The sequence below is a fragment of the Pan troglodytes genome, chromosome 19 (assembly GCF_028858775.2).
Source record: "Pan troglodytes isolate AG18354 chromosome 19, NHGRI_mPanTro3-v2.0_pri, whole genome shotgun sequence".
Classification (NCBI taxonomy): domain Eukaryota; kingdom Metazoa; phylum Chordata; class Mammalia; order Primates; family Hominidae; genus Pan; species Pan troglodytes.
The window spans coordinates 25,420,923-25,440,360 of NC_072417.2; the positions used below are offsets into that span (position 1 = coordinate 25,420,923).

A 19,438-nucleotide genomic window follows, 5' to 3' on the forward strand; every position below is an offset into this window, starting at 1 on the left:
ATTTTTTTTCTTTTTTTTTTCTTTTTTTTCTTGAGACAGAGTCTCGCTCTGTCACCCAGGCTGGAGTGCAGTGGCTCACTCAACCTCTGCCTCCCAGGTTTAAGTGATTCTCATACCTCAGTCTCCCAAGTAGCTGGGATTACATGTATGTACCACCATGCTCAGCTAATTTTTGTATTATGTTTTTGTAGAGATGGGGTTTCACCATGTTGGCCTGGCTGGTCTCCAACTGACTTCAAGTGATCTGCCTGTCTTGGCCTCCCAAAGTGCTGGGATTACTGGCATGAGCCACTATGCCCAGCCAATTTTGGAAGGAAATTACATTTCTTTCTTGGGTGATATGCCCGTCTTTCCCTCTCCATGTCATTGCTTATATTTCAGTGTACCATAGAGAGCATTTTCCCGGGATTTGCAAGCCAACATATGTTAATGAGGTCACTGAACACAGTTGCATTGGTTCCCATCATGTATTCCTGGTCCCCTCTCCAACAGAACTTTATGGTATGTATTGAAAGCACTGTAGTGGTTATTTAAACTGTATGATTGTGTTATGTTGATATGCCAGAGCTCCTCTTAGGGTAAAGATTGTCCAGTAATTAACAAAGCTAGGACATGCAGGGCAGAACAAGGTTGTAATTTACTTACTCTAAACAATATATATTGCAAGTTGTTCTAACTTGTCAGATTTTATGCTCTCTGATGTGTGCTTTGGAATTGATGCTGGTTCTTTTTTAAATGAATAATATTGGGCAAGATTTCAATTTTCTCTTAGTACCTTGGCCCAATATTATGTACAGTTAAATGCAGTCTAAATCAGACTCTTGAGGCTTGAGCAGGTTGTCTGCTCCCTGTTGATGGAGTAATCCTTTCTGAATTCTCTAAATGCAAGATGCTACAAAAACAACTGAGACAACAGACGTGCACACAGTCCTTTCATCTGGGCCTTTGTGCTGACTCCTACTAGGATTATTTGTGGTTTTGATAATCATTCCTCTCTAAATACTGCCATTGCTTATCATCTGCCTGGTGACAGATAGCTGTACTACTGGTTGGAATGAGGTCGAGGTTTATAGAAGGGAATCATCTCTTAGAATAAAACTTCAGAATAATTTTACTTGCTACTTGGGGATTTTAGAATGACTATATTCTCTGCTGAGCACCCCACTCCCCCAAAATTATTTACTATTGTTTATTGCCAGAAAATATCCATAGCCTAGGCTGCAGTTGACTTTAGGTTCCCATTGAGTGTGACTGGCATGAGTTGTAATCATAATTTTTTTTTATTATTGGAGAATCTTAGTCCATTTTATAGAATACCCATGTCTTATGATTGCCCAATTTATTTTGTAGTTAAATTACAGATCATAATCTTAGAAGCCTTCATTTTTATTTATCCATCTGTCTCTCTACTTATGAAACTTTTTTTTTTTTTGAGACGGAGTCTTACTGTGTCGCCAGGCTGGAGTACAGTGGCGCGATCTCAGCTTACTGCAACCTCTGCCTCCCAGGTTCAAGCGATTCTCCTCCCTCAGCCTCCCTAGTAGCTGGGACTACAGGCGTGCGCCACCATGCCCAGCTAATTTTTTGTATTTTAGTAGAGATGGGGTTTCACCATGTTGGCCAGGATGGTCTCGATCTCCTGACCTCATGATCCGCCTGCCTCGGCCTCCCAAAGTGCTGGGATTGCAGGCGTGAGCCACCACACTTGGCCCCATTTGAGGTTTTTTTGGCCAAACAAAATGGCCAGTGTTTAAAATGCAGGAAACTCTGGGACAAAGGCATTTTCAGGAGACTCAAGCAACAAACAAAGCTCAGCAAAGATTCCACTAAATAGGAAAGAGCAGATGCATGATGGCTTCATGGAATAAATCACATCTGGTTTGGTTTCAGGTAGAAGATGAGACGGTTTTGTGCAATATTCCCTACATGGGAGATGAAGTGAAAGAAGAAGATGAGACTTTTATTGAGGAGTTGATCAATAACTATGATGGGAAAGTCCATGGTGAAGAAGGTAGTGGTACTGAACTCTTTGGAGAAAATTTTGTTAGAATCAGGCCTCTTCTTTGGTACCTCATCATCTTGCCATCTTGCTTTTATCTTCTGCCCCATGGGGTACACACTGCAGAATATTTCAATGTCATCACATGGCTGGGAGTTAATTTTTTTTTTTTTTTTTTTTTTTGAGACGGAGTTTTGCCTTAGTTGCCCAGGCTGGAGTGCAGTGGCGTAATCTAGGCTCACTGCAATCTCTGCCTCCTGGGTTCAAGTGATTCTTCTGCCTCAGCCTCCCAAGTAGCTGGGACTACAGGTGTCTGCCACCATGCCCAGCTAATTCTTGTATTTTTAGTAGAGATGGGGTTTCACCATGTTGGTCAGGCTGGTCTCGAATTCCTGACCTCAGGTGATCCACCTATCTCGGCCTCCTAAAATGCTGGGATTATAGGCGTGAGCCACCATGCCTAGCCCAATTTTTTTTTTTTTTTTTTTTTTTTTTTAGAGATAGGGACTCACTCAGTCACCCAGGCTGGAATGCAGTGGCATGATCATAGCTTATTGTAGCCTCAACCTCCTGGGCTTAAGTGATTTTCCTGCTTTAGCCTCCTGGGGGACTGGGACTACAGGTGCACTCCACCACACCTGGCTTTTTTTTTTTTTTTGAGACAGAGTCTCGCTGTGTCACCCAGGCTGGAGTGCAGTGGCACAATCTCGGCTCACTGTAAGCTCCGCCTCCCGGGTTCATGCCATTCTCCTGCCTCAGCCTCCCGAGGTAGCTGGGACTACAGGCGCCTACCACACCCGGCTACTTTTTTGTATTTTTAGTAGGGATGGGGTTTCACCATGTGAGCCAGGATGGTCTCGATCTCCTGACCTTGTGATCCTCCCGCCTCAGCCTCCCAAAGTGCTGGGATTACAGGCGTGAGCCACCGTGCCCGGCCCTGGCTTATTTTTAAAATTTTTTGTAGAGATGGAGTCTCACCACATTGCCCAGGCTGGTCTTAAACTCCTGGCCTCAAGCAATCCTCCCACGTTGGCCTCCCAAAGCTCTGGGATTACAAGAGTGAGCCAACATGCCTGGCCCAAAATACCCTAGTTATTTCTTTTTTTCTTTCTTTCTTTTTTTTTTTATTACCCTAGTTATTTCTGATTCAAGCAGCAGAAACAGAAATAAAAATTATTTAAAGTATCCTAGTTAAATTTTAAAAGGAGTTGGGACATAAAAGGATTATGTAGTAATCAGTGGCTGGAGAGAAAGTTTATTGTACAAATAAGTTTAATCTTAGGGCTTAGGAGTTTTCCATAAGGACATCCAAGACCATTTTGTTCTTTATTTCTCTTTCTCTGAGAATGGCAATGAGGCTCTCTGTCATACTTCTTTGATCCAGGCATCCCCTGAATCTCCCAGAAGTTGGTTTTAATAATCTGAATTTCCTAAAAGCCAATTGTTTGGATTTAGTCATAATTCTAGAAAAGTCTGTCCGTGTGTAAGAAATGGAAAGAGGAGAGGCTCTCTATCACTTCATAAACCAACAGCCCCACCTGCTCTTTTGACAATTGTGGGCACTGTTGTGATGCTGTTGAACTACATTATTTGTCCACAGTGCCTCCTAGTGTTCAAAGACCTCCTAAATTGTAGTACATCTCCATAAAGTACAATTTTAGGAAAAATTGCTGTCTTTTGATTTAGAGACGTCATTACTGACCCATCAGCAGCAAAGCCAAGAGAATTTTCATTTTATTATTTTTCTCTGCCCTACTTGGAGATTGTTTGAACACTTTCATGAGATTTTGAACCAGAAATTCAGAGTTGACTTGTGACTGAGGAAGTGAAGTTCTTCAGTAAGAATAAAGCCTATGGCTGGGCACAGTGGGTCACACCTGTAATCCCAGCATTTTGGTAGGCCGAGGCGGGCGGATCACCTGAGGTCTGGAGTTCACGACCAGCCTGACATGGAGAAACCCAGTCTCTACTAAAATACAAAATTAGCCAGGGTGGTGGCACATGCGTAATCCCAGCTACTCGGGAGGCTGAGGCAGGAGAATCACTTGAACCTGGGAGGTGGAGGTTGCGGTGAGCCAAGATCGTGCCATTGCACTCCAGCCTGGGCAATAAGGCGAAACTCCATCTAAAAAAAATAATAAAAATAAATAAAGCCTATAGCTGTATTCCTACTCTAGCCAGCTGCCCACTGCATGTGTAGGAGCCAATCAAATGATTGTAATTTCCTGATCTCCCATGTAAAAATGTACACATGTGACATATCTGGGCCTCTGGAGTGAGTACAAGAAAACCTGCCTAGGAGGACTAATGGAATGTGAAGTGACCACAGCTCATCCTTCGAATCCTCATGTTTCAGAGATGATCCCTGGATCCGTTCTGATTAGTGATGCTGTTTTTCTGGAGTTGGTCGATGCCCTGAATCAGTACTCAGATGAGGAGGAGGAAGGGCACAATGACACCTCAGATGGAAAGCAGGATGACAGCAAAGAAGATCTGCCAGTAACAAGAAAGAGAAAGCGACATGCTATTGAAGGTACGTAGCACTGGCTCCCTTATTCCTTTTTTAAAGTGACAGGGATAGGGAAGAAGGAAGAACTGGAAAGATTTGTTGCGTATTAAAGGCTGTTGGTGCTTCTTGTTGGTTCACTTAAAAGGAGAACATGATCATTAAGTGATAGCTTCAGATAGCTGTGACTTGGGTGAAGAAGAAAGTAGAAGAACTGATAGAATAATCATTGCTATTCATTTCTAATTATATGTCTCATGTGAAATTGGGATCATGCCAATTTATATATATGTATATATCAAATTTTATATCCCTTTTTATTTAATCTTATGAGTACTTTTCCATGTCACTAATGTTTAATTTAAAATTTAATAGTTTAATTATACTATATGTCCAGGGACATAGTGTATTCTCTTTTATTGTATCATAATTATAGTATCAGTGTAGTTCTTCAGCATCCACTTCATGATAGGATTCTTCTACGTTCAGGCCTCTCTATGAACACTCTTTTCACCTCCAAATTCTTATTTTTATTTTTAAAATCTATTATTTATTATTTTTTTGAGACACAGTCTTGCTCTGTTACCCAAGGTGGAGTGCAGTGGCACAATCTCGGCTCACTGCAACCTCCACCTCCCTGGTTCAAGTGATTCTTGTGTGTCAGCCTTCTAAGTAGCTGGGACTATAGGCATGCACCACCATGCCCAGCTAAGTTTTGTATTTTTAGTAGAGTTGGGGTTTTACCATGTTGGCCAGGCTGGTCTCAAACTCCTGGCCTCAAGTGATCCGCTCCCCTCGGCCTCTCAAAGTACTGACTGGGATTACAGGCGTGAGCCACCTCACATCCAGATTCTAATTGGGACTGTGGATTTTGTTGTTAATATGTAGACTACTCTAACTTCCTTATTTACTGGTAGCATATATCAGATAAGTCCAGATAGCACTGATGTTTATATATCTCCAAACAATCAGTGGTTAGGTTAACAAAGCAGCCGTAATCAAAATGCTATGACAAAAGGAAAAAAGATCATACAGATTTGTTTACGTGTTCTGATAATCGCACTCAGGAGCTTTTTATCATTTCCAATTCAGGCAACAAAAAGAGTTCCAAGAAACAGTTCCCAAATGACATGATCTTCAGTGCAATTGCCTCAATGTTCCCTGAGAATGGTGTCCCAGATGACATGAAGGAGAGGTAGGGAAAGCTGTCCCACTTAGGCCATATGCAGAGTGCTCGGACAAAACCTTTATTCCCTCCTAATTTTTGGTTAGTAAAAAGCTTTGTTTATGGTAAGGGCATTATGATTTGCCCACAATTTGATTATTTCTTGCTTACTCAATTACCTCTAAATGCCCCCCTTACTATATTAAGGGTCATCGTATACTGGCTTTTGAGTGAGTCTGGGCAGAGAACATTTACTCTGCCATTTTTCTGGAGAGTTAACTCCAGCACCATCTTAACAAATCCTTCCCTCCCCTTACTTTCCAACATTTGCCCAACCCAGCATAATTACAATGGTGGACCCACTTTAGTTATCTACCATTCTCTTATCAACCAGACCTGTAAAAAACACCCATCCTCCCTTGGCAGACCGTAGGTGAGCTACTGTCAGTACCCAATCTGTATTTCCTCAGTGGAGGCAGTTCCTCGGAGGAACTCTTATCTCTCTTTTCTTAAATAGGTATCGAGAGCTAACAGAGATGTCAGACCCCAATGCACTTCCCCCTCAGTGCACACCCAACATCGATGGCCCCAATGCCAAGTCTGTGCAGCGGGAGCAATCTCTGCACTCCTTCCACACACTTTTTTGCCGGCGCTGCTTTAAATACGACTGCTTCCTTCACCGTGAGTGGGGCTACTCTGTTTGAAATGCTCTCCTCTCTTCCATCCCCAGCCACCATTTCCTTCTCTTTGTTCTGGTTTCTCGTATAGAGTTCCTGGCTTCTGTTCTAACGTTTTACAAAGGGCCAGTTCTGTTTTCCCTTGCTCAATTATAGTGCAACATGCTTTGCATGATAGGGACAGACTAACTAGCAACTTATCTGTCCCTCAGTACCTCTTAGCTTTGAAAGCATTGTGTTGATGTCAGAAATGACTGAATTTTGTGCACCCTGATGGTAGCCGTTTATATCGAATTCTAACTCCTACAATAGCTCTCTAATTCACTTTTGTTTCTCCCCATCTTGTCAAGTGGATAGACCACTGGCAACAAGACAGTTTTTGTTTTCCAGCTTTTCATGCCACCCCTAATGTATATAAACGCAAGAATAAAGAAATCAAGATTGAACCAGAACCATGTGGCACAGACTGCTTCCTTTTGCTGGTATGTTCTTAAGCTGTTCTGGCATTATTAACTTCATTGGAGATTGAGCAGGAAATGGTCCTCAGGCTCTCTGCCTCTGGGAACACAAGCCACGTGAGCCAGTACACAGCACTCTGGGGGTCATATAGCACAAATAAAACATGGCTTTTGCTCTTAAGGAGCTCCCCAGTTACTGTGGGACCGCTCTTAAGGAACTCTCCAGACATGGTAGCACTATAAAGTTAGTCTGATGGAGTGCGGATTCGAAGATCATTAAAGGCTTGCCTGCTCTAAATATCATCTGCTTAGATTTCAGAGCCTAAAACTGTATTGTTAGAATTGGAGCAAACTGTATGCTGGGGGGGTGGGTACGCACTCTAGTTTCTTTTCTATCTTGTTATAAATGCATATAACTATGAGACGAATAGCACGTGATGATGCTGATGTCTTGTTGTGATCAACCACATGGACCGTTCCCTGATGGACAAACCTTAAGAAGCAGCATAAATGGTCTGGCATACCTGTGGGGAAGCCATATATTGAGAGCTAGAAGGAAATAGATCAACTGGACTTGCCAAAGACACAGTTGGGCTTTTTACACAATAGGATGAGCCTAGGCGATGAATAAAATACCTTGATAAAATTTCTGCCACCTATTAAAATTATATTATACAACCAGCCAAGTGCTTTTGGAACCATCTTTAGTGGGATAATAGATGGAAAGATGGTAGAGAATGCTGTTGGGCACGCATGTGGGAAATGGGCCGTACTGTAAAAGCAAAAGAATAGACATTATTGGGTTTATTTTTTCCTAATGTGTATTGACTCCTTCCTATGTGCCAAGTATCGTAGTAGACCCTTAACATACCTTGTCTTATTTTCATCCTATAACAGTGTCATGAGGTAGAGGAAACTGGATTACAAAAGTTATATATTTTGCCTAAAGTTAGTTGATAAGTCAGTGGTATGGCAGCGATGAAATTCAAGTCAGGGTCTAACTCCACAGATCATGCTTTTAAAATTACTCCATGTTTTTCAGCCAGGCGTCGTAGTGCACACCTATAATCCCAGCACTTTGGGAGGCTGAGGGAGGTGGATCACCTGAGGTCAGGAGTTTGAGACCAGCCTGGTCAACATGGAAAAACCCTGTCTCTACTGAAAATACAAAATTAACCAGGTGTGGTGGCGCACGCCTGTAATCCCAGCTACTCAGGAGGCTGAGACAGGAGAATTGCTTGAACCCAGGAGGTGGAGGCTGCAGTGAGCCGAGATCACGCCACTGTACTCCAGCCTGGGTGAGATAGTGAGATTCCATCTCAAAAAAAAAAAAATAATAAAATGAAATTACTTCATCCTTAAAAAAATATATATGCCATGTTATGTCAACATACCAGCATTTATATAAGTCAAAAGGTCATTGCCCTTCTCACAGGAGTCACCTTGATACCCTGTACATGTATTACGAAGATGCTGCCAATGCCTGAAATGTATGCATGTTTAACTTACAGAGATAATGTATGCACAATTTTTCTTTTATTGCATTTTAGGTTTGAGTGCATATTAAATATAATGCTGGACTATTTTCCCTCAACTGTTTACTAAGAACATTTTCAATCATGCAGAGTTGAAAGATACCTTCTTCCTGGATTTGATAACATTTTTTTCTGTATCTCCTTTCTCCATAAATTTGCGTATGTATATCTTTTGCTGAACCATTTGACAATAAGTTGCAGACATTGTGATGCTCATTTGGTAAATGTTTCAGCATAAAGACATTCTCTTACATAACCACATTATTACACCTAGGACAATTAATAAAAATTGTATAGTATCCTCTATTACCCATTCTATTAATATATTTAATTTTTTTTTCAGCTGTACCAAGAATAGGTATTTTTGTGTTTTGTTTTGTTTTGTTTCCAAACCAGGATCATCCAGTCAGGCATCATATTTGGTTATTATGTCTTTTTTTTTTTTTGAGACAGAGTTTCACTCTTGTTGCCCAGGCTGGAGTGCAATGGTGCAATCTCGGCTCACCACAATCTCCACCTCCCGGGTTCAAACGATTCTCCTGCCTCAGCCTCCCAAGTAGCTGGGATTACAGGCATGCGCCACCACGCCCAGCTAATTTTTGTGTTTTTAGTAGAGACAGGGTTTCTCCGTGTTGGTCAGGCTGGTCTTGAACTCCCAACCTCAGGTGATCAGACTGCCTGGCCTCCCAAAGTACTGGGATTACAGGCGTAATAAGGCGCCCGGCCTTGTTATGTCTTTTTACTCGTTTTTAATCTCAAATAATTCTATCACTTTTAAAATCTTTTTAAAAGTTCCAGGCTGGTTGTCTTGTAGGATGACCCACATCCTGGATTCATCTGTTGTTTTTTCACAGTGTCATTTCTGTGTTCTTCTGTCTCCTCTTTCTTATAACCTAGAAATTAGGTCTGGAAACTTGATTTTATTTATGTTAAAATGTTTGGCCATTATATTAAAATGGTGGCTCACGCCTGTAATCCCAGCAATTTGGGGGGCTGAAGCATGTGGATAGCTTGAGCCTAGGAGTTCGAGACCAGCCTGGGCAACATGGCAAAACCCCGTGTCTATAAAAAATAACAAAAATTAGCTGGACTGGACTTGGGAGGCTGAGGTGGGAGGATCAGTTGAGCCTAGAAGGTCAAGGCTGCAGTGAGCTGAGATCATGCTACTGTACTCACCTGGGTGACAGAGCAAGACCTTGTCTCAAAAAAAAAATATATATATATATAAATACATATAATCTATAATATATATTATATATAAATACATATAATCTATAATATATATTATATATAAATACATATAATCTATAATATATATTATATATAAATACATATAATCTATAATATATATTATATATAAATACATATAATCTATAATATATATTATATATAAATACATATAATCTATAATATATATTATATATAAATACATATAATCTATAATATATATAATATATAAATACATATAATCTATAATATATAAATACATGTAATATATAGTATATAAATACATATATAATATATAAATTATATTTACATAAATTATATATATTTATATTTACATATTTTATATTTATATAAATTATATATAAATATATATTATACAAATTTTATATATTTATATATTATATAAATATATATTTTATATTTATATAAATTATATAATTATATAATATATTATACATATTATATATTATATATAAATATATAATATATAAAAATTATATGTAAATATATATATAAATGTTTAAAATAGTATAATTGATACTGTATACTTCACACACAGCATAGGCACATAATATCAGGTTCAGTTAATTTTGAAACTTCTCTTTTGGAATTTCCTTTAGGCCTTACTGTATATTATTCCAAATTCCAAATACCCTTAATGATAGTTAACCTTTATTTTTTTTCATTTTTATTACTCAAAAAAACTTCATTTTTAAATTGAGCTTTCTGACTCTGCTTGTGCCTTCAACACTTTCACAACAATTTTCTGCTGCTTGCTAAGGAAAGCACACTTGCTCCTGCACCAATACATTCAGCACACACGGATCCACCATAGGCCCTGCTGACATGCTTTTTTGTTTTGGACAATCTCATAGGAACTTTAGGTCTCATAGCACAAACCCCCCGAAGTCTGCTGGGCACACGCCACATGCAGATTTCAGTGCTTTCCCAACCCTCTTGGTATAAAGGTAATCAATTCTATTACCAGGGGCTCAGGACAGCCTAGTTTTGTTAAAAGCTATATTGTAGGAAAGCCTACATGTATGTCAAATGCTGGACCATTCTGAGTGCCTCTAGACAATGTCACTGGAAGATAAACCTTTATTTTGTAGAAATAGATTTAGTTTTCAGAAACAGCTAGGAAGTCTTTGAAAACCAAGTCTGATGAGAAAATATTGATGATCTAGGTGAGTGATAATTATTTCATTTTTTAAAAAAGGGGGTGATAGCTGTAAAATAATGAAACAATATTCTTCTGAGTTTCATACACAGATTTGGGAGGAAGTTTCAAAATTAAGTAGTAAGATTGTACAGATTAAGCATTACACATTTTATTAAGGAAACAGAGAAAGTGTGGTAGACTGGAAAGAATAGTGGCCTAGGGAGACAAGGAACCCTGATTCCTATACCCCTCTGGAACTATTAGCTGCATACTCTCAAGCTAGTTTCTTCCCCTCTCTGAATCTCATTTCTTCATCCGTAGGAGAATGTGTTCTCAAATTCCAAACAAGTAACACGCAAGTTAATTTTAGATACAACTCACTGGAAAATTGAAGACACAGATGCATAGATTATATCTTTTTTAAGATTATAGGACATTAGCTGGGCATGGTGGCATGTGCGTGTGGTCCTAGCTACTTGGGAGGCTGAGGCAAGGGAATCACTTGAGCCCAGGAATTCGAGGCTGCAGTGAGCAGGCCTCTGCACTCCATCCTGGGCAAGAGAGAGAGACCCTGTCTCAAAAAAACGAAAAAAAAAAAAAAAAAAATTATAGGACAACTCTTTTGTGAAAAAGTACGTAAGTTTTGTTAAGCAGCTCTCATTGTTATATGATCATACTTATTATATGGTACAGAGAAAAAGAAAAGACACTATTATTGTAGACAGATGTTGTAAAGATGAAAGTTTGTGATGATGAGATCAATATGGTGATGGGCCTGTTCCTATTTCCTGTCTGTAATGTGTCCACTGCAGGAAGGAGCAAAGGAGTATGCCATGCTCCACAACCCCCGCTCCAAGTGCTCTGGTCGTCGCCGGAGAAGGCACCACATAGTCAGTGCTTCCTGCTCCAATGCCTCAGCCTCTGCTGTGGCTGAGACTAAAGAAGGAGACAGTGACAGGGACACAGGCAATGACTGGGCCTCCAGTTCTTCAGGTACGATGAACAGAAAATGAAGACTTTTTCTTTCCATGCAAGGACTCTGGTAAACCCAGGATCACTGCCTGACACTTAACTTTACTACCTCTTAAAAATTATAAATTCTTTCTACAAGTTTTGTAAACAGTAAAGATGGGGAATATTTTCTTTTCTTTTCTTTTCTTTTCTTTTCTTTTGAAACAGTCTCTCGCTTTTTTGCCCAGGCTGGAGTGCAGTGGTGCTATCTTGGCTCACTGCAACCTCCACCTCCCAGGTTCAAGCGATTCTCCTGCCTCAGCCTCCCAAGTAGCTGGGATTACAGGTGCCTGCCACCATGCCCGGCTAATTTTTATATTTTTAGTAGAGACGGGGTTTCGCCATGTTGGCCAGGCTGGTCTTGAACTTCTGACCTCAGGTGATCCGCCTGCCTCGGCGTCCTAAAGTGCTGGGATTACAGGCGTGAGCCACCCTGCCTGGCTAATTTTTGTATTTTTAGTAGAGACAGGGTTTCGCCATGTTGCCCAGGCTGGTCTTGAACTCCTGAGCTCAAGCAATCCACCCACCTCGGCCTCCCAAAATGCAGGGATTACAGGCGTGAGCCACCATGCCTGGCCTAAAGATAGGGAATATTTTCATTCCTAACTATTCTACCTTTTAAAGTAGAATGAAGTACTTCTGAGTTTGTGACAAACTACTGATGACAACTGCATTCTACCTTCTTCTGATTCTGTTATTTCTTCCCTTCTCAGAGGCTAACTCTCGCTGTCAGACTCCCACAAAACAGAAGGCTAGTCCAGCCCCACCTCAACTCTGCGTAGTGGAAGCACCCTCGGAGCCTGTGGAATGGACTGGGGCTGAAGAATCTCTTTTTCGAGTCTTCCATGGCACCTACTTCAACAACTTCTGTTCAATAGCCAGGCTTCTGGGGACCAAGACGTGCAAGCAGGTACCATCTGGAAGCAGCAGAACAAATGGGCCCCTCCTTTCACGCGTTGCTCTGTCCAGCCCTTTGCCATCTTACCAGGCTGTGTGTCTGGGTCTGGAGAGAAGTTGTCTTAAGTTCAGTCCCTGATGAGCCTGTGCTTCTGTGAGTTTCCCAAACATGGCCCTTCTGCAAGTGCCAGGCCTAATGATGTTTGGGGACCCGCCTCCTCCTTGCTGAATGCTCATTTTTGTCTGGACTCTATTTAATGCTTCTGGGTCCTACACTCTTTCGCTTCTTTTTTTTTTGGCTCTGGCCTCCTTTCTAAATGTGTACCCCTTTCCCAGAAGGGACTCCCAGGTCTTTCTGTGGCTCTTGTTAATGAGCACACTGCTGCTGCTGCTGCAGCTGCTGCTCCCTCCACCACTCCGCCAGCCTCTTCAGTCATTTTATTCTCCACATTTTCTATCACTAGATTATCTTTATTTTGTCTTTGAGACAGGGTTTCACTGTGTCGCCCAGGCTGGAGTGCAGTGGCATGATCATAGCTCACTGTAACCTCTGCCTCCTGGGCTCAAGCAGTCCTCTCCCCTCAGCCAAGCAAGTAGCAAGGGACTACAGGTGCAGGCCACTATGCCCAGCTAATTTTTTTTTTTTTTTTTTTGAGACAGAATCTCGCTCTGTTGCCCAGGCTGGAGTGGTGCAGTGGCATAATCTTGGTTCACTGCAACCTCCGCCTCCCAAGTTCAAGTGATTCTTCTGCCTCATCCTCCCAAGCAGCTGGGATTACAGGTGCCCACCACCACACCCAGCTAATTTTTTTTGTTTTGTTTTTTTGAGACGGAGTCTCGGTCTGTTGCCCAGGCTGGAGTGCAGTGGCATGATCTCAGCTCACTGCAGCCTCCGCCTCCCAGGTTCAAGTGATTCTTCTGCCACAGCCTCCCAAGTAGCTGGGATTACAGGTGTGCACCACCACGCCCGGCTAATTTTGTATTTGTAATAGAGACGGGGTTTCACCATGTTGGCCAGGCTGGTCTCAAACTCCTGACCTCAGGTGATCCACCCGCCTCGGCCTCCCAAAGTGCTGGGATTACAGGCATGAGCCAATGTGCCTGGCCATTTTTGTATTTTTTTTTAGTAGAGATGGGGTTTCACCATGTTGGCCAGGCTGGTCTCAAACTCCTGACCTCAAGTGATTGGCCCAGGAAAAGACAGGAAAAGACCACAGTGAGAAGACAGACTGAAGAACAGGGACAGGGAGGCAGGTGTCAGGGCCAGCATGTCCAACAGGAAAGGAACCCCAATGCTTTGGCTTCCTACCTTCTGGAGGAGACTCTGTGGCCTCTTCTTCATGCTTCCTGTACTGAGAACAATTAATAGAACCATGGACTGGGCAAGGTGGCTCACACCTAGAATTCCAGTGCTTTGGGAAGCCATGGTGGGAGGATCGCTTGAAGCCAGGATTTCAGGACCAGTGTGGGCAACAAAGTGAGACCCCATTTCTACAAAAAAAAAAAAAAAAAGCCATGTACCTGTAGTCCTAGTACTCAGGAGGCTGAGGTGGGAAGATGGCTTAAGCCCAGGAGTTCTATACTACATTGAGCTATGATGGCACCACTGCACTCCAGCCTGGCCAAGAGTATGAGACCCTCTCTCTAAAAAACAAAAACAAAAAAACAAAAACAGAACCATGAGCTGAAGTGCCCTTTGCTTTCATTTTGGAGCTCATACCTATTTCCCTGATCACAGGTTCTCAACGTAACCATCTATGGATTTGTATGCAAGAATGTTCTTGTCTGTATTTTCCTGAGAATAGTTACAGTTTTCAAAGATCCCCCACAGAGGGCCAATAGCCCCAACAAAGAAAAGGAAAAACTAAAAACCAGTGCTTTAAGAGAAAAAACACATCCTATTGAAATGGCCAAGGCTCCGGTATCTTTATACTGACAGAGGGAGCTAATATTTAGCCCACTGAAACCATTCCTGTCCTGTCCTGTCCTGCCTTACACTCAGTTACACAAGGCACAGAGTTGCCCTTCCTAAAAAGAAGAAGATACTGTTGGTCATAGTCAGCCCACTCTTCTACCCGTGGCTTGGTAGAAAGAGTAGTAGGTGACAGCTTCTGACCAGGGGCGGTATTACTGTGCTCAGTATTTCTCCTTTCCTGAGTCAGGATAAATAATTAGGAATGAACTTCAGAGCCAGTAACCCAATGTCCCAGTGGCACTCTGTCTCTCCCTGACTGATGAGAGGCTTGGTCAGCTGCCTGAGTTTCTCAGAACCCTCCCAAGGCCAGCACCCAGCTGGGCCACTTACCTGACCCCCTTGCTCGAGGAGTGACAGGCCCGTTGGATTTCTCTTCCAGGTCTTTCAGTTTGCAGTCAAAGAATCACTTATCCTGAAGCTGCCAACAGATGAGCTCATGAACCCCTCACAGAAGAAGAAAAGAAAGCACAGGCAAGGGTTGGACAAAGTGTTTTGTTTTACAGCCAGGCTGTTCCCTGTGCTCTGACCTCCCCTTGGAGTTCCCATCTGCCTCCCTCTTTAGCAACCGCACAGGCTGTGTGAGCCCATCAGCTTGGCATCACATGACTGAGAGCCAGCCTCCTGAGTGCTCCCTGAGGGTCTGTGCCTTAGATCAGCCCTCTTCTTGTCCCCCGGTGCTGTGGACCATAACTGTCTGTTTTTCTATTTAAGCTTCTGGCCAATAGGACATGAGCTGGCCTCATGGCTCCACCCTGAAGCCATTTCTCCTTGTTGGTTTCGTTACCACCTTACCCATTTCTCAACTCTGATCAGAGTTTATTTATTTGTTTGGTTTGTGTTGTTTTTCTGAGTTACATGATAGCCTTTACTTAGGTTGGAAGTTTTAAAAAAAATTCTGCACCCTGGCTCTGTTCCCTAGTGACTATCACCTATCAGAGGAAGGAGCTGACACCACTTCTAAATACAGAAGGAAATCCCTGTGGCTCCTCCCTTTCAGTTCTTTCAGAGAAGATTCCTGAAAGGCCTTCCCACCTCCCCATCTTGAAACTCCCCCATATCTCCACCTCCACAAAGACAAAGGGAGAGATTTGGAGAGAAACAATAGCTTTATAATAGACCAATAGGCTTGGGCTTTCTTTTATTTCTGTTGTGTTCTTTTATGTTATTTGCTTGTTTGGGAGGGGTTGTGTTTAAGTTTAAATCTTGTAGCACAGGCCAGCTGGATTTAGGATGGACTCTAGCTTCTGTGTACCAAAGTCGTCCTGTTGAGGGGTTTGGGAAGATACTCCCCAGTCATCAAACACAGTCCCTCAGAGCAAGTCACGTTGTCATTTACCTGCATTTGCAGAGCTCCCTAGGGCCGTGACTGAGACCTGTCCTTCCTGTCTTTTTCAGATTGTGGGCTGCACACTGCAGGAAGATTCAGCTGAAGAAAGGTAAGTTCTACCAGGGCATTCTTCAGCAGTTCAGCTGGAGGCCTCACTCTGTGGCCATCACCCTACCCCACCTCCAGCTGCACTTGTTGACCCAGTGCCACTTCCGCAGATTGCAGAATTCTCTGCAGCAACTGAGAACAGCTGAGCCTCTCACTGCAACTGAGAAGACCTCTTAGGAGGTAACATTAAGGGCCTTGTGGTCTGTGATTTTTCTTTTTTTTGAGATGGAGCCTCGCTCTGTCACCCAGGCTGGAGTGCAGTGGCACAATCTTGGCTCACTGCAACCTCCGCCTCCCGGGTTCAAGCAATTCTCCTGCCTCAGCTTCCCGAGTAGCTGGGATTACAGGCATGTACCACCATGCCTGGCTAATTTTTGTATTTTTAGTAGAGACGGGGTTTCACCATGTTGGCCAGGCTGGTCTCGAACTCCTGACCTCAAATGATCCACCTGCCTTGGCCTCGCAAAGTGCTGGGATTACAGGCGTGAGCCACTGTGCCTGGCCAGTATGTGACTTTTCTAGTGTGCCATTTGCTAGGTTCCAGACCTCATTTAATGTTTAGAATAGCTTCCCTGTTGTCCCAGACCATCTCCACACCCTCCCCACAAAGCAGATCACCCCACTGCAGCTTATGAACAACGGTCATCCCTGTCTTCTCACTTCAGGTGCTAAATGTGTGTCCAAGGACATTGTTAGGACCAGCCTCCTCTGAATCAGGGCAGCTGGACACTTGGGAGGGAAGACAGCTGGAGAGTATGGTCACAGCAGCATCCTCCTCTGTTTTCTTTCCTAGATAACTCTTCCACACAAGTGTACAACTACCAACCCTGCGACCACCCAGACCGCCCCTGTGACAGCACCTGCCCCTGCATCATGACTCAGAATTTCTGTGAGAAGTTCTGCCAGTGCAACCCAGACTGTAAGTGTGCTACGTTTTCTGTATAGTCTACCAAAACAGTTGGCTCCAGTGTGCCCTAGGCTTGCCCCATTCCTGTGCCCTTTACTGCTTATGGCCTTCTGATATCCCCTTTGCTGTGTTTTAGGGATTCTACAAATGAAATAAGTGCATGAGATCTGGGAGAGTCGTTTCTGGAAAACGTTTAGGTTCATGATTCTAAAAGCAGCAATTACACAGAAATCAGATACTTTCCCAACTTTGTCTTCTAGGGGAGAATTAAGAAATGTGGGGGGCAGCAGGCGCAGTCACTCACACCTGTAATCCCAGCACTTTGGGCGGATCACTTGAGGTCAGGAGTTCAAGACCAGCGTGGCTAACTTGGCGAAACCTCATCTCTACTAAAAATAAAAAAATTAGGCCAGGTGTGGTGGCTCATGCCTATAATCCCAGCACTTGGAAGGCCAAGTTGGGCAGATCACTTAAGGTCAGGACTCAAGACCAGCCTGGCCAACATGGTGAACCCCGTCTCTACTAAGAATACAAAAATTAGCCAGACATGGTGGTGCATGCTTGTAGTCCCAGCTACTTGGGAGGCTGAGGCACAAGAATTGCTTGAACCCAGGGGGCAGAGGCTGCAGTGAGCCAAGATTGTGCCACTGCACTCCAGCCTGGGCAACAGAGCAAGACTGTCTCAAAAAGAAAAGAAATGTGGGACTCTTTTTTTTTTTTAAGTTACAGCCCCAGTTTCCCTTTTCTGAATACTGTTTTAAAAAATTTTTTATTCAGATATTTTTTGTTTGTGATTCTGTGTATGTCTATTTTCATTTCATAGCTGGAGTTTTAATATCAGGTAGAAGACAGGGGCCTGGATGTCAGCAGAGACATCCGGGTACTTATCTTTTACTTCTTATCCCACCATGCCCTTCCCAACTCAAAGCTGAGCAGTTTGATGGCAGTCCCCACAGCTTGCAGAACTTGGTGCCCAGGCGGTTTTGCTGGAGGAAATACCTCCTAACCCATAGCAGATAGTGATCTTAGCCGCAGCAGAGAAGTGGTTGCGCTGGGTTGGGCAGTGGGTGGAGAAGGATGGCATAGAACGGATGCATTCTGTTCTCAAAATGATACTTGTTTTGATGGTGACAATTTACCAGTGAAACGCACTGATTTCATATTCTCCGGGGTACTCTCCACCTCAGTGGGAGGGAGAGGATTGTTGGGGAATCTCTAGGGGACACTTCTTATTAGTATACCTGCTTTTTTTTTCATTTTTTAAATTTTTTTGAGACAGGATCTCAGCTCTGTTGCTCAGGCTGGAGAGAAGTGGCACAATTATGGCTCACTGCAGCCTCAACCTCCCTGGCTCAAGCCATTCATCCCCCCACATCCATCAAGCCTGGGACTACAGGCAGGTGTCACCAACATGGCTATTTTTTTTTTTTTATTTTTTTGTGGAGACAGGATCTCCCTATGTTGCCCAGCCTGGTTTTGAACTCCTGGGCTCAGGTGATTCTCCTGCCTTGGCCTCCCAAAGTGCTGGGATTACAGGCATGAGCCACCATGCTTGACCACACCCGCTTTTTTGACTCGAAGGCATGAATGTTGGGAAGCACTCAGTTTTCTATGGACAAAACTTGTGTATTTGATTATTGGGAAGGGAGCTTCCTCTTATTTTGCCAAACATCCTTGAACACAAAAAATTTACTTCTTTGCTGTCCCTTGAGTCAACCACAAGCCCCAGTATTAGCTTATTTCCCTTCTAAGACTTACTTGTCTTCCCTTCCCAGGTCAGAATCGTTTCCCTGGCTGTCGCTGTAAGACCCAGTGCAATACCAAGCAATGTCCTTGCTATCTGGCAGTGCGAGAATGTGACCCTGACCTGTGTCTCACCTGTGGGGCCTCAGAGCACTGGGACTGCAAGGTGGTTTCCTGTAAAAACTGCAGCATCCAGCGTGGCCTTAAGAAGGTGAGGCCTTTCCTCAGGACCCCACACCAGATAAAATGGAGGGGGAAGGAAGGAACGGTCCCAAGCATTCTCTTTCCACTGGTTCTTTTGAGGCTTTATATGTGAAAGTGCTTGATAAATCCTAAAGGACACATATTTACTGAATTAATAAAGGCTTCAGTCCCAGTAGGGCTTAGAAAAATGGTTCCTGGCCAGGTGTGGTGGCTCACGCCTGTAATCCCAGCAATTTGGGAGGCCGAGGCCAGCGGATCATGAGGTCAAGAGTTCGAGACCAGCCTGGGCAACATGGTGAAACCCTGTCTCTACTAAAAATATAAAAATTAGCCAGGCATGGTGGTGCATGCCTGTAATCCCAGCTACTCAGAAGGCTGAGGTAGGAGAATCGCTTGAACCTGGGAGGTGGAGGTTGCAGCAAGCTGAGATCGCACCACTGCATTCCAGCCTGGGACAGAGTGAGATTCCATCTCCAAAAAGAGAAAGAAAAGTGGTTCCTTGAACTGGCCAGACAAAAAGGAGCTGCGAGGTGTATG

The 19,438-nt window shown here is 43.2% G+C and overlaps 1 protein-coding gene and 1 pseudogene across 8 annotated transcripts in view; one reads left to right on the plus strand and one right to left on the minus strand.

Moving 5' to 3' along the window:
• Positions 1–19,438, plus strand: part of EZH1 (enhancer of zeste 1 polycomb repressive complex 2 subunit) — a 47,321-nt gene that overhangs the window by 19,611 nt on the left and 8,272 nt on the right. For 3 of the 8 annotated variants that reach the window (XM_016931770.4, XM_016931773.3, XM_016931771.2), the window contains exons 5-16: positions 382–501; positions 1,891–2,011; positions 4,356–4,532; positions 5,598–5,700; positions 6,188–6,351; positions 6,738–6,829; positions 11,542–11,722; positions 12,454–12,650; positions 14,992–15,083; positions 16,008–16,048; positions 16,841–16,966; positions 18,730–18,908. In XM_016931770.4, coding sequence (XP_016787259.1) covers positions 382–501; positions 1,891–2,011; positions 4,356–4,532; positions 5,598–5,700; positions 6,188–6,351; positions 6,738–6,829; positions 11,542–11,722; positions 12,454–12,650; positions 14,992–15,083; positions 16,008–16,048; positions 16,841–16,966; positions 18,730–18,908 — 1,593 coding nt within the window. The remainder of the gene's footprint in view (positions 1–381; positions 502–1,890; positions 2,012–4,355; positions 4,533–5,597; positions 5,701–6,187; positions 6,352–6,737; positions 6,830–11,541; positions 11,723–12,453; positions 12,651–14,991; positions 15,084–16,007; positions 16,049–16,840; positions 16,967–18,729; positions 18,909–19,438) is intronic. The other 5 variants (XM_063798553.1, XM_016931774.2, XM_063798554.1 and 2 more) reach the window with 3 other exon arrangements.
• On the minus strand, positions 10,211–10,629 carry LOC107969161 (large ribosomal subunit protein eL34-like; annotated as a pseudogene).